The 14,732-nt window shown below is 31.8% G+C and overlaps 2 protein-coding genes across 2 annotated transcripts; one reads left to right on the top strand and one right to left on the bottom strand.

Annotated features, from left to right (window-relative positions):
- The first annotated feature begins 2,545 nt into the window (after positions 1-2,545).
- Positions 2,546-6,465, top strand: LOC114386369 (nucleosome assembly protein 1;4-like). The gene is made up of 11 exons (XM_028346370.1): positions 2,546-2,703; positions 2,944-2,987; positions 3,413-3,508; positions 4,089-4,181; positions 4,362-4,446; positions 4,527-4,588; positions 4,672-4,856; positions 4,949-5,126; positions 5,228-5,271; positions 5,730-5,916; positions 6,056-6,465. The coding sequence occupies exons 1-11, from the start codon at positions 2,664-2,666 to the stop codon at positions 6,134-6,136; spliced, it is 1,095 nt and encodes a 364-aa protein (XP_028202171.1). The 5' UTR covers positions 2,546-2,663; the 3' UTR covers positions 6,137-6,465.
- A 4,109-nt stretch (positions 6,466-10,574) lies between these two features.
- LOC114386859 (beta-fructofuranosidase, cell wall isozyme-like) lies at positions 10,575-14,198 on the bottom strand. Its single transcript, XM_028346912.1, has 7 exons — positions 13,978-14,198; positions 13,817-13,825; positions 12,678-13,549; positions 12,207-12,365; positions 11,595-11,830; positions 11,361-11,451; positions 10,575-11,054 (listed from the first exon to the last, which is right to left on the bottom strand). Exons 1-7 carry the CDS (start codon positions 14,156-14,158, stop codon positions 10,875-10,877), a joined length of 1,728 nt encoding a protein of 575 aa, XP_028202713.1. The 5' UTR covers positions 14,159-14,198; the 3' UTR covers positions 10,575-10,874.
- Between the last annotated feature and the right edge of the window lie 534 nt (positions 14,199-14,732).

Raw genomic sequence — 14,732 nt, 5'->3', positions numbered from 1 at the left:
ATTTATTCTTATAAATCGTATTTTCCTATCACAATAATCCTGAAATTAAAGAAAACTCAAATAAGTCTTGGACTTTTTAGTGTTTCATTTAAGTCTCTAAAATTAATCATTTTTTTTTAAAAAAAAACTTAAGTAATAATAATAACATATGTTTAGAGATTAAAATGAAAAAAAATCAATTTTAGGGGCTTGAATGAAGCTTAATATAGTTCAAAAACTTATTTGAAGTTTTTTTTAGTTTCAACAATTAATGTTACAATTTTTTTAAACTAAATTGGTTTTTGCTCAAGGGTGTTTCTGTTCGGTGGTCGACAAATGTACCAATTCGCACAGGTAGTATATAAAACGGTAAGACCGAATATGGTATTCATAGAAAATTTGTTTCACCTAGACTATGTATATTCAGTATGTAAACACTTATAAAACTTGAAATAAAACAAATGTTGAGTTTTGCACTATTAAACTATTTGAACAAAAGCAGAACATTCAAAGTTATTAAAATGTGACAACTGTCAAGTTAAAAGCATTGAGGAGTGTCCTACTGAATTTTCTCTTAACGTATAAAATATTTTTCTCTATTTAACGTTATCCTAGTGTTCTTACACCGATAAAATACTCAGACCATAATTCTTCACATGAAGGAGTCTAACTCACTTAGTCTTCGTTCTTGATTCCTCAACAAACTCGTTCTAAAAGAGTTGCACTAAGCCTATAGTGTAAAATATACTAGATCACTGCACTCTATTCTTAGACATACAGATTTCTCACTTACTAATAAGCCTAACAACACACATAAATGGGTTATCAAGCCACAAACATGTAAAATAAGCATAAATAGAAGCAAAGAACACGAAAAAATAACATTAAATAGATAGTAAGAGTATTATATCCAAGAGTTTCAGTAGTAACTCCCCAATAAAGAGACTCTAGCCTTCCATTACAAGCAAAACTTCAAAAAATACAAGAAGGAAACTATTTTTGGTGAAAGAAAAATGGAAGAAAAATGATGGAGAATGTCTTCTCCAGCTTCTCAACCCTAAATTTCTCTATTTTTCACGAAGCTAGGCTCTCTTTGTTGCTCTAGATCGCACTCTTCATTTCCTCCAACTTCAATGTTTTAAAAGCTCTTGGATTTCTCAGCTTCTGAAGGCTCGCTCAACAAGCATGTCTCGCTGAGCGAGAGTAAGTGAAAATCTACTAAGCGAGCTTGGACGCGCTAAGCGTGAGAAGAGACAACATCCTCGCTGGGCGGGCTGATTGCGCGCTGGGTGTGCAAATCTCTAGCTTATCCTCTTCTAGGGTTTCTCATCCGCTAAGCGAGTTGGATGCCTCCCTAAGTGGATGAGTCTCGCTTAGCCAATCTGCCTCGTTAAGCGAGTCACCAACAACTTTTACCTTTTCTTCTTTGATCTGAAACTAAGTTGGATTCCACATTAGTTCACAAAAATAAAGTTTTTACTCTATAAAATCACACAATAAAAGAAATATATATAATTTCTACAAAAAGAACCATAAATTGGAGACACATTGTTATTTCCTTGCAAATTTTCAATACCAAACTAACTTATGAATAGCAACTAACAGTTTCACTTTCTAAAAAAGAATAATCCAAAATGTAAAATTAATAGAAATGTTTATGGAGTGCAGCCTTTTTCTGAAATATTCAAATCATTAGAAAATATCCTGACAGAATAGGTTGTTGCTAGGTGCACCAAGCAATTTAAGTAAAGTGACAAAAATGTTTTTCACTTAAATTTTAAAAATCCTCTCCCTCTCATCTCCTTTGTCACTGTTGTCAGCCTCCACTGGCTTCATTCAGGTCATCTACACTATCGTCTTTTTTTTTGTGATTTAGGATCACATTTGATACCTTGTAACAAATACGAATTACGTAATTCGTATCACTCATATGGATTAATTAATCCATATAACTCATACGGATTAACTAATCTGAATGTTTTTTTAAAAAAATTTATTAATAAATTAATTTTTTAATAGTAAATAATTTTTATTTATAAAAATATTATTTTGATTTTTGTTTTTAAATTTTTATTTTTTATCAAACATAAATATATTATTTTATTTTTTGTTTGTAAATAGTTATTATTTAATTTTTAAATAAAAAAAGATTATTTAGAATCATATTTTTAAATAATTATTATTTTTTTAATTGTAAATATATTAATTTTTTTTTATTTTTAAATAATTATTGTTTCTTTTTTTAACAATTATATTAACATATTTATAATTTTAAAAAAATAAAAATTTAATATTTCTTTTAATTAAAAAAATTAAAAATTCATATAACTCTTACGAATTAATTAATCCGTATTAATATAAGTTATATAAACAAATTTACTTAAAAAAAATATTTAAAAGTATTTTCAAAATTTCTTTTTAATGCTGCATGCGTCTTGCACGTATGAACATCCTACAGGATATAGTAGCATTACCTGGTCCGAGTCCAACTGACATGACACCAACACGTCCTATGATCCGCCAAAAAGCGCGTGCTCCATACTCGCGTCTCCCGCGCGTGTAAACAAACAAAAGATATATACAGTTATATTTCGGAGCTTCTGTTCTGTATCTATTCATTCGTTTTCTTTTCTTTTCCCTCCTCGTTAGCAGTTTTCGTTCTCCATTCTCTCCATTCCTTCGCCATGTCCGATCTCGGCTCCGATCTTCCTGCTGCCGCCGCCGGTAATTTAAATCGCAATTCCTAAATCACGCTTTTCAAATTATCCAGGAATTTTTTTTTATCGTTTTTCACTCTTCAAACTGTTGCCACTCCTCTCTCTCGTACTTATAGTCGTCTGATTATTCTACTCTTTTTTCGGAATTAGTGACTTTGTGGACTAGTGAATAGATATACTTCAGAATTGTTATTGCTTGATTGAAAAAACTAGGTCTAAATTCGAGTGTGTTTGGTTTTGTGTGCAGCTCTTAGTGCTGAGGATCGTGCTGGTCTCGTGAATGCACTCAAGGTTAGTTTATAACGCTTATCGTGTTTTTTCTTTGCCTAATTGTCATAAAAACTTTACGCTGAATTACGTTTAATGGCCTTTTCTCCTTCTGTATTAGATAGCTAAATTTGTTAAGCATGTTGATCTGATTTGATTATGAGAAAGGCTTTGTTGACTTGAGAGATTCAAAACTCAATTTGGTGGTATTTATGCCTCCAAAGAGATTACTCTGTGTAATTGCCTTTTTGGTGCAAAAATTATTCGATTACAATGGTTTTTTTATATCTTTTTCTTCATATGGGGCTGTGAACCTGTTTTCAAATGCCAAAAGGAATCCATCATTTCTCAATGAATACAATGATTACAAAACCATAGTCTTACTATATCTCAGATGTGTTAATTTCATGGGTTTGCCATATTTATTTTGTGTTGTACTGTGTATGCAGGACAAGCTCCAGCTCCTCGCTGGGCAACATGTGGACATCCTGGAGACACTGCCACCCAAAGTCAGGCAACGCGTGGAAATTCTCAGAGATCTGCAGGTTTGATGCTACTTCCATCTCTTGGGTTCTTATTGTTGTCATGTATTTTTGTGTGTCGGACTCTGTGCTAATTGTAATTATTTATTCACAGTGATAGGGATACTCAGGTTATTTAATTATAATAAATCTTGGAATTTAATCCACTAAATGTTTAGCTTAAATTGCTCTCCTTCCCTTCATATTTTTTATTTTGATTCTCGTGTCAAATATTAAAATGGTGGAATTGTCTATCTACTTGAACCCCTATCTACTTGAACCCCACAAGAAATGGGAGGCACTTGCTTGGTCTATGTTTTGTGCTGTTATCACTTATCATGAAGAAGCAGGGGAGAGTGCTGAGGTGTAGGGAGAGTATTTGTTTGAATAATATTCTCAACTGTCTAAAATATGTCATAGAACTGTGCTGCTCATTCAAGATAATATACTTGTTTCCTTGTGTTCTATACTCAGTGACACCTGTGGTTAATTACTATTTGTAACAGAAATTCTACTCTCTTCTCTCTAACTTCTCATTATAATGATCATCTTTATATTAAAGAGGGACGAAAAATGAGACTCTGATTTGGTTTTGAATTTGCAGAGTCAACATGATGAGGTGGAGGCTAAATTTTTAGAGGAGCGATCAAAGCTGGAGGCTAAATACCAGAAGCTCTATGAACCGCTTTACACAAAAGTGTGCATGTTGTTCATTGATAATGAGCAATGAACCTTTTTATTTGTCAGATATCTTGTTTGATTTATGAGATTTCTTTCATGGGATTTGATCTTATATAGAACTTTAGACTGAATTACTTTTTGCCTCACAATGGTAACAAAATATCTTTTGTCTTTGAATTGTTTTTGGTGGTTATAGAGGTATGAGATTGTTAATGGTGTGGTAGAGGTTGAAGGAGTTACAAATGTTGCAGTACCAGAAGAAGCCAACAAAGCTGCAGAAGGTAAGTTACTTTACTCTTGTTTTGCGTTGTAGCCTTGTACATTATCTTTTGATACTATCTGAACTGGCCTTTTAATTCAGACAAAGGAGTACCTGAGTTCTGGCTAACTGCAATGAAGACTAATGAAGCACTGGCTGAAGAGGTAGTGGAATTTGTGTGTGTTTAGTTTCCATCTGTTGAAATGATTGTAGGATAATTATCTACTTTTCTTTTCCCCTTTATTAGATTACTGAACGTGATGAGGGGTCCCTAAAATATCTTAAAGATATCAAATGGTGTAGAATTGACGATCCTAAGGGCTTCAAGCTGGAGTTTTATTTTGATTCTAATCCTTATTTCAAGAATTCCGTGCTAACAAAAACATATCACATGATTGAAGATGATGACCCTATATTAGAGAAAGCAATAGGGTAAGTAATATCTGTTAATTTTCAAGTCTTTATATTTGTGTTTTCATTTTCTGCACATATTATTTTTAATTTTTAATATTTAAAAATTCTAGGACGGAGATTGAGTGGCATCCAGGAAAGTGTTTGACACAAAAGATTCTTAAGAAGAAGCCAAGTAAAGGATCAAAGAATGCTAAACCCATCACAAAAACAGAAAAATGTGAAAGTTTCTTCAACTTTTTCAATCCTCCCCAGGTCCCTGAGGATGATGATGATATTGATGACGATGCTGTACGTCTCTGATTTATATCTATCTAGTATCCAATATCTATTGGAAACTTGTCAAATGATTGCTGCTGACCGCTGATTGTCTTTGATGCTTGCAAGGATAGGTTGAAGAGCTCGAGAATTTGATGGAACATGATTATGACATTGGGTAAGTCAGTAGTGAATACTTGAGCGATATTTCTTATTCCTTTTTATCTGAGTGATGAAGACTTTTGGTCTATCAATAATACTTTTCATTGATATTAAAGCTTAGTGTATTTATTATCTGATGGTCCCTAGTTGGAAAAGGCTTTTTTTTTTAATTATTTGTTCTCTGGTTTTACATCTTTATTTAGTTAGTTTCCACTGAAAAATATTTGTTGAACTTGAAATGTAGTTTGGCATGTTGAGTATAAAGTTGTTTATGGTACACGCCCAACATTATGAATTCATGTCCTTAAAACTGTAATTACTTTTGTGCCATTCTTGTACCAGAAAAAGATCAGAATGAACAGATATTAACCTTTGGAAGAAAATGTTGACATTTATGGATGACACCAAATGACTGTTTATGGTGCTGTTCACTACTATTTTTTAGATGTATTTTTTATTGACGTGCAACTGCAGTTCTACAATCCGGGACAAAATTATTCCTCATGCCGTGTCATGGTTCACGGGGGAGGCTGCACAGAGTGATTTTGAGGATATAGATGAAGATGATTATGAAGATGAAGAAGGTGATGATGATGATGATGAGGATGAGGATGAGGATGGTGAGGATGAGGAGGAAAAGAAAGGGAAGAGCAAGAGTAAGGTATGGATAGAGTCCGTAATTTGGCACATTCTTTTTTATTCTTGGATCAGATTACATTTATTGATTTATGTATTTTTTTGTTAACCATCTGCTTAATTGTTTGGTACTGGTATTCTTACTACATACAATGTTTTGTCAGTCTAAACTGCAGAGTGGTGGCAGGGCCATACCTGGTAAAGATCAGCCGATGGAGCGTCCTCCTGAATGCAAGCAGCAGTAGTGTTTGGCTGTGTACAAACAGACCTGGGTATATTTAGTTTCAGAGAAGTAATCACTGTAGAGTCTGGGTTATTTCAGTCATAATTTGCAATTTAATTATTATTATTATTATGATTATTATTATTGTCTGCTCTTTTTTATTGGGCTGGGGGTTGGTGGTGGTAATTTTTTGAGTTGGCCTGTGATATGGATTTTATTTCTCTCTGCTTTTAGTTTTTTTCTGAAAAAGAAAAAAGTAAAGTGATAAGTATATTCATGACGTTGTCCATATTTATTGTGTATTATACCGTTATATGAAACTGTACAGATTTGCTGCTTCTGATTGGGTTAGTTGACCTGTGTCCTGTGCCAGTGTGATATGGATTTTATTTCTATCTCGTTTTATTCTGTGTATTAGTATATGAAACTGTACAGAGAGCCTACAATTTCTAAAAGAAAGAAAAGTTACAAGTATGTGTGTCGTTGTCCATATTTATTGTGAATTATATGAAACTGTGCAACTTATACTTTTCTGCTGCTTGTTCTACGAAAATATTCAAAAATTGTGTTAAGTCTTCTCGGGTAAGAAAAAAAAAAATGAATGATGGTGTTAAGAGACTGAAAATTGATTAGAGCTGCTTTGCTAGAAACGATATGAGCGAGCAACTCGTTTATATATATATATATATATAGATTTTCATTTTTAATTGGATTGCTTTGGTTTTCAACATCCTCATTTGAAGATGCGTTGATACATTAAGGAGTTAGATAATTTAAATAGCTGACAAGGTCAAATTTCAAGTGAGGTGTTGATACATTCTGAACAATATTGTAAAAAAATTAAAACCAATAAAAATATGCTGAAACATTATTTTTTTAAAACAATTGCACATCAATTTTCATGTATAAGAAAGCGCTGTACAGATTTAACTAATTTGATTGTAGTATAATTTGATTGACTAAATGAAGACACGTGTCAGTCGTTGAAATTTGTGTTGGAACATAATTGGTATGCACGTTCTATATTTTTCATGGGAAGGTCTGCTAGAAATGCATATGGATCAAAGATAATCCGGGTTGAATAATTCATCATGACAAAGTCATGATCATCCTCAAAACTGTAGCAAAGGATCCATGAGAAAAAATGCAATACAAATTTTGAATTAAAATAGAATGTAAAAATGTGAATTTTATTTAATTTAACTTGTTTATTCCATTTCTTTTTTGTTATCTTTTCTACAAACGAACGAATCCTAAAAGTTGAGAGCAAATGGTAAAATAAGCTGGGCATTTTTTTGAATTCAATTAATTTAAATATATTATTTTTCAACATTTTTAATGTAAAAGAATAATATATTATTCTCACTTTATTCTTGTGTTGATGATTTGTTGACATGGAGGACGACAGAAGATTGATGAGGAGGGTGGCGGCAAGAGCAGTTGGAAGTGATCTTGTTCTCATTTAGATATGTAACAGAAAATGAACAAGAAAAAGGATAAGATGGATTTACCTTAAAAGAAAGTATTTCATTTTTTTAGAATATATCTTTAATCGAGACTTGACTCTGTTTGTAAAAGAGGAATAAAAGTAATGTTAAGAAATAGAGGAAATTCTTGTGTAATTTCCTCAAATTTTAGGAGAGATTTGTGTAATTTTTTATATAGAGCTTTCATGTTTGCTTATGTTATTTTTTATTTTAATTTAAACTTAGGTGGAAACATTTTAAGATATAAGAATAATAGTATAATGCACGTTATAAAAAATAATTGAAACTAATAAAATCTAATTAAAATAATTAATTTTTATAAAAATGTTAAGAATTCCAAATTAATTAAAAGTAAAAAATTACAATTACTCAAAAGCATTTGTTACTCATAAAATAATTAAAATTTATATAAAAATATCATATAAACATTAATTTATATGATTTTACTTTATTAAATGATTTTAATAGATAATTTTATGATAACTTATTTTTTTAATAAGTTAACTATACAACTTTCAACTAATAGTTACTTTTTTAATAATTTTTTGACTAAATAAGGGTTATGTACTTGGTTCCAAGCATTTAGTCATTATGTTCTTCACTAGATATGAATGAATGACTTGGTTAATGACTAAAATGAGAATAAAGTACCCCTCAAGCGTAAAATTGACTTTGCCAAAAACTATTTATTAACTATTTAATGGAACAACAATTAAGTAATTGTTTGTTTCCTTGACAAGAATATCAAGTTACACAAATAGTATAAAACAGTAAAATTGAGTATTAAATTTCACAGGGATTATGTTTGTACTTAAAGTTATATATATATATATATATAAACGATTAAGCAATTAGTGACTTGAATCGAATTTTGTTCATTGATTAATTACAAGTATAAACCAAAATGAATTAACTACAAAGCAAGGAAGATGAAAGTTAAGAAAATAAACACTCAAAGTTGTGAGATGGTGTTGTGATGAGTTATGGAAAGTGTTGGGGGTTTCGCTTGTCAAAATTACTCTTGACGTAATTTTAATAGATTTTTTTTCTCTTTTAACGTTAATATAATTATTATCCGCATCTACTAGTCTATTCTAATCAAGATCTCTTGAGTGAAAGAACCTAAATCACTTAATATCGTTTTCGATCCCTTGGTGATTGATTACTAAATGATTTGCATTAAGAACATATATGCATGAACAAGTTAAAGAAGATCACTTTATCCCTAGATATGACTCACTTCATATATTCTTTTCAAGTTCTTAGCATACAAACGTTTCTCATTATTTATATCCTAAAATAGTACGTAAAATGAATAATCAAACCATAAGTATGTAAATAAGCACAAGGATGAATAATAATAACAACATTATATTAAAAGATAGTTTAGAATCATTACATCAAAGAGAGTTTAGTTTGCAGAGCTCCCAACAACATGTGGTTTTAGCATTTCATTGTCACGAGAGACTTACAAATATAAAAATGGGATGAAATGGATTGAAACGGATCGGCTAGAGCTCCAGAAACGGATTTTCCTTGCACTGACTTCTTTGCTTTCCTCTGCTTCTAAGTTTCTTTGTGGTTAAGGAAACAAATGTTTCCTTTCCTTTTTATATGTTTCACCAACTGATTGACCAATTAGAATTCTCTTGTGTGCTTAATGTGACACTTGCGTTGAGCGCGCTTGTACAATTGGATCAAATGGTCGCGCTCTAAGCGCAGGATGCGTGTTTAGCGCGCTTGCTCGTGACAGTTGTCTTTTAATGTGACTTCTTGCACTAAGCGACTTGCTTGGGCAGAACGATTTTGACTCGTTCAGCGAGGAGATCGTGTTGAGTGTGACACTTCAATTCATGAATCTTCTTCTTGGCCTTTGCCACAACTTTACACAAAATATAACAAGAATTACTCAAAAAATCATTAACTTTAGCATTTTCTGGATAAAAATTTAGGAGAAACTAAATTTTTATTGTTTTAACACAAAATAAGCAATAAAAGAGAAAAAAATGAGATAATTACTATGTGATTTTAGTATACAAATAACGTATGCATAACAATTATCAGTAACTAATTGTATGAAGACAAAGACCTCTCTTTTTGTAACCTTTTAGCAAGTAATAAAAAGTAAGACATAAATTATTTGGTTTCAATGGTTTGATAAAAAAGAAAGAAGGATGTCAGATTATCAATATTTAATCAAATCATATCTATAGATTATTGTCATTTTACACATCCTACTATTTTTCATGATACTACGGATTTATTAACAAAGAGGCAGAAAAATAGATTAATTATTTCCTTTCAATTTCAATCGATTAGGCCTCAATTTGAATAACTCAACTCAACTCAAATTATTCAGAACACTTGCCTAATACGTTCATGATTTAATTAAGCTTTGCAATAATAACTATTGATAATTGTTAATATATTAATAATAAAGAGTAATTTTTAATAATAAGTTAATTAACATAAATCCAGATAATAAAATAGTTAGATAATTAATCTAACACCTAATCTTTCTTGAGCCCCATGAACACTCCCATCCTTGCTTAGCTACGGAGTGGTGGGGTAGACTACGCTTTATATCTTGTTAGCAATTGTTGGCGTCATAAGTGGATTTTTAGAATCATATGAAGAATATTTATGTTTTGCATTTAATGAAGGATTAGAATAAGTATATGTTGCTTAAGTTCTGTTGGGATTGAACTTACTTTCTATTATCGAAATGAAATAGATGGCAAGAAAATGTTCGGAGCTTCATATTATTCCAATTACGTTTGTATGGTCTGCTTCTGTTAAGTGTTAACGATGTCGCTTGCTTAATTTGATTGGTAAGCAGTACATGACTGTACGTAACTGCATCATATAATAAATGAAGAAGGGATCGTAATTGCCATTTGAAGGAAAGAACGATTTATCAATAAATATATTTTAATTATTTATCAGGGGAAACCCTTATTTGTAGAATAGATATGCTTATGAATCAAAGATACTGAGTTAAAATTGTTCCTGCCAATTACATGTACGTGTCATCATGTAAATAAAAGTTAATACAAAATGATAAAATAAATTGACAGGTAACCTAGAAGACTATAACATGTTTACAAAACATATTTTTGTTCTTATTTTCTTATCAAATTATTGCTTTTAACCTGAATAACAAGCACTATGGTTATAGTAGTACAGTAATAATAAAATTTGTTGGCACTAATAAAAGAACACAAATATTGGTTATCATTAATCCTATATTGGGTTCCTCTTTAATTGTTGGTATCAGTTTATTTTTGCCTTCTCCATGCTCCAAGCACTCAATCTTGTAATCTTGACGGCGGCAGTTCCATTATTGAAAGCATATAGTTGTGCCTTTTCATTAATTGCTATTGTGGGATATACTCTGGCTGTGATGCAAGCCCTTCCCTCTCCTCCAAAACTCTCCACTACTGAGTGATCAATCTGTGAATGAGAAAAATAAACTATGAATTAGCTTATGGTTTTAAATTTTAATAAGTATTACCCGATTCTTTTTCTTATATTAAATTGAATTTTTTATATAAATTATATTAAGCAATTAAGAAATTTAACTTAATTGATTGAGTCAGATGCGTCACTTATTATAAATTTCATAATATTATTTTTAATTTTAAAGGATGAAAAAAAAATTATATTAAGCAATTTATGGTTACTACAATCCACAAAAGTACTTTTCATCTGTTAAACATTTGTTTGTATGGTTTCACATGAATTACATCATCAACTTACCAAAGTTCTTAGTGACAGCTTCTCATGAAGAGGGTCCATGTCCACAAAAGTCCCATAGGTGGTCATATCGTTATCTTTATTCAAAGAGGATCTGTCAAAGTATTACATTTAATTTGCATATATCAGCAAGTGAGAAAAAGGCTTGGATATATATATCTCAAGTTTGACAAGTAACCAAAGTTTAATTTGATTAAAAAAAAAGTATAGCGAAAGGTACAGAAGACAAGGACAAACCTGCTTTGGTCGCTACACATGAGAACCAAATTTTTATTTTGGTATCTGAATATTCTAAAGAATACTGCCGTGTACTCTTGCAAGCCACGAGAAGCAAAAACTAGCAAGCCAAAGGGTCCCAAACCACCCTTTACGGCTGCACCCTTTCTACTACACAGAATTTGGGGATCCACCCATTGGTCCAATACTTCGCCCTTTCCAAACTCATTCACGTCAAATGAAATTTCAACGTCAGCCTGCCAACAAATAAAATAACAAATAATTAATATGCCCATTTTCATATAAGGATATTGTTAACTATTCATCTATATTATTAATTAATTTCCCTTTATTCTGTTAGTCATATTTCATTTTATTTAGGATAATTACAACTTATATGTTATATACAGTAACTCATTATTGAGCTTATATACATATATAATGCCATTAACATATTACTCTTGTGCAGTTGTATTCATATATTAGTTCAAGCAACCTGCCATATGGTTGTGAACCAACATAAATGCAATATTAATTTCAAATATTGCAGATATAGTAAACATATACATTCACTTTGTTACAATCTTTTTAAGAGTAATATATGCAAATTAAATGTAACAAAGTGAATAATACCTGTGCCGCAGTAACACCAGTAACTTGAAGCATTTCACCACCTTTGACCACTTTGGTGGGCCAGTGGACAGGATTCACACGTAAGCTTTCAAGTTCCACCACCGGCCATTGCACCAACTGTTTTCCAGATTTATGAAGCCAGATGGCCCTTGGAATAGTCTGCAAATATATTTACATTATATTATTGAATAAAAGGTTAGTCCATTGAATTTATTAAAAAGAATGCATAGGTCAACATAAATTTGTGTTTAGTCTAGCTCGTACAGTCTCAATAATTTCATTGCATGCCATGAGCAGGCTCGTGTAATATTAAACCACGTATCATAAACCATGCTCAATAAACTATAATAATAATAATAATAAAATTAGAATAAGTTCAAGGCCTCTATATATGTTCAATCAAGAGTTGTATATTGCATTCACAAAAAATGAATAAAATAACAAATTAAGAAATTGATGAGTCAAACTTACATGGATTCCAGCCCATCCTTTCTTGATATCATCCGAAACACTTGAGGATTCATTAACCCAACCCAATAAGACCCTTCTGTTCTTTCCATCCTCAAAAATGGTTTTTGAGGCATAATATTTTCCATAGTCATATCTTAGGACAGTTTGACTATCCTCAAATCCATTATCCGGAGTGAAGATATCCTTGGCAATGTCATAAGTCCCAATCAAATAATGATCATGTTTTTTATCATCCAAACTAACCTTAAGCACATGCCTAACATTATCACCATTCACAGATGTGTCAAGACCAATAGTTGATGATGGTTTATTATTCAGCACTGGATAGAAATCAGGGCACTCCCACATTCCAGTGCCTTCAGCTGAATGTAGGGGTTGTTTGGCTTGAACCCAATTAACAAAGTTTTTGCTCTTGTACAAAATTGCCATACCCCTAGTGTGTATTTTGCTTCCAATCAGCACCCTCCAGTACCCATCTTTGCCTAGCCAAGCAGTGGTAGGATCCCTAAATGAGCTTGAATTGATCATGTTAGCACTAGTTGGTGCCATTAGTGGATTTTTGGGTGACTTAACCCATTCCCTAAGTAATGGGTCAGACATGTTTTTGGGTAGGGCTAAGTTTTGAACTTGGTGATTATTAGGGTCAATTCCTGTGTATAAAATGGCTGGTTTGCCCCCAGGAAGTATTGTGGCTGAGCCTGACCAACAACCGTTGATATCAGACGGTTGAGAAGGGTAGATGGCATGATCTAGAGGGGTCCAATTCACAAGATCCTTTGATACTGAGTGGGCCCACACAATATTACCCCAAACAGCACCTTTTGGATTGTATTGGTAGAAGAGATGATAAAGTCCTTTGTACCTCATTGGTCCTGCACATACAAGCATGCGTATCTTCAGCCAAAACATGTACATAGACCTTAATCTATTTGTCTCTAATTATGCATGTTTTAAATATATAATGGGGGACCATGGAGCAGGAACTTTTCAACAGTTAAATTTAACTATAGAAAAAAAATGAATTTCTTAATCAAATACTCATTTTGTTCCTACTACAAAGAATTGGGATTTTGGATTTCAGTATTTCATTCATTTTGAGAAGTATAGAGCAAAAGTGTGACAGAGAATATAGAACTAACCATTAGGGTCTGCACGATGTCCACAGCATAACATCAAATGAAAAAAAAGAAACAAAGTAAAAAATAGTTAGAGATATAAAATATTTCCCAAAGAAAATTAAAGTAAGGAAAGGAGGACATGAGAAAGAAAATTTAATTAAGACTATTTTGCAGGAATATACCATTTATCCAATTTTTGGGAGGTTGGAAATGGTAAGCGGTTCTATAAGGTTGATCAGAGGAATCAGAAGATAGAGTCTGAAGATTTCTGTAAACATGGTGGGTAGCTTCAATGGGAAGAATACCATTGCCATAAATGAGAGAGAAGATAGCCAACAACAACAAAATTGGAGATACGGCCATGGTGGCTTTTAATGGAATGAGGTGAGGTGTGGGGAACTTGTGCTCTGATGGCTATTTATAGATTCGGATTTCAACAAATTGGTAAACAGTGTGTGCAATGTTGACATTTAAACATGTCTTGTTTTCAAACAAAATCTTGAAAGTTGTACAAAATAATGTATAAACTCAACTAAAAAAATTGTAAACATGTGTCATGCAAATTTTTGAAGCGTAAACTATCCTAGTTCCTATTTGCGTGGAAAATACTGCTGGCTATTGTTGAAATTCGCAAATGGGATATGACAGATATCAAAGTAAGAAATGATTAGTTTAGTCCAATTGATTAACAAATTAGAAAGAAATTTCAAAGATATGTCAGAGAAGCATATCTAAGAAAATAATTATACTTAGTTTTCTTACAAGTATAAATAATGTAAAGTCAACTATAAGGAGGTGCAGTTTTGAAAATATAACTGCAGCTTATCCATTTCCATTGAAGAGTATGATTTCTGTGTCCTTAGATTCAGAGATCAGTCAATAAAATACAAATATATTATTATTTTTCTTACTCGTGTCGTGACTTCCGTGTTGGTTT

This window comes from Glycine soja, chromosome 15 (genome assembly GCF_004193775.1).
Source record: "Glycine soja cultivar W05 chromosome 15, ASM419377v2, whole genome shotgun sequence".
Classification (NCBI taxonomy): domain Eukaryota; kingdom Viridiplantae; phylum Streptophyta; class Magnoliopsida; order Fabales; family Fabaceae; genus Glycine; species Glycine soja.
This window is presented reverse-complemented; position numbering and strand designations above follow the sequence as displayed.

Coding starts and splice junctions, on each gene's coding strand:
- LOC114386369 (XM_028346370.1), top strand. CDS start 2,664: ATGTCCGATCTCGGCTCCGATCTTCCTGCTGCCGCCGCCG. Junction 4,182..4,361: donor ATGAACCGCTTTACACAAAA/GTGTGCATGTTG, acceptor TGGTGGTTATAG/AGGTATGAGATTGTTAATGG. Junction 5,917..6,055: donor AAGGGAAGAGCAAGAGTAAG/GTATGGATAGAG, acceptor ATGTTTTGTCAG/TCTAAACTGCAGAGTGGTGG.
- LOC114386859 (XM_028346912.1), bottom strand. CDS start 14,158: ATGGCCGTATCTCCAATTTTGTTGTTGTTGGCTATCTTCTCTCTCATT. Junction 11,831..12,206: donor CTGGTGTTACTGCGGCACAG/GTATTATTCACT, acceptor ATTTGTTGGCAG/GCTGACGTTGAAATTTCATT. Junction 11,452..11,594: donor ATGTGTAGCGACCAAAGCAG/GTTTGTCCTTGT, acceptor ATACTTTGACAG/ATCCTCTTTGAATAAAGATA.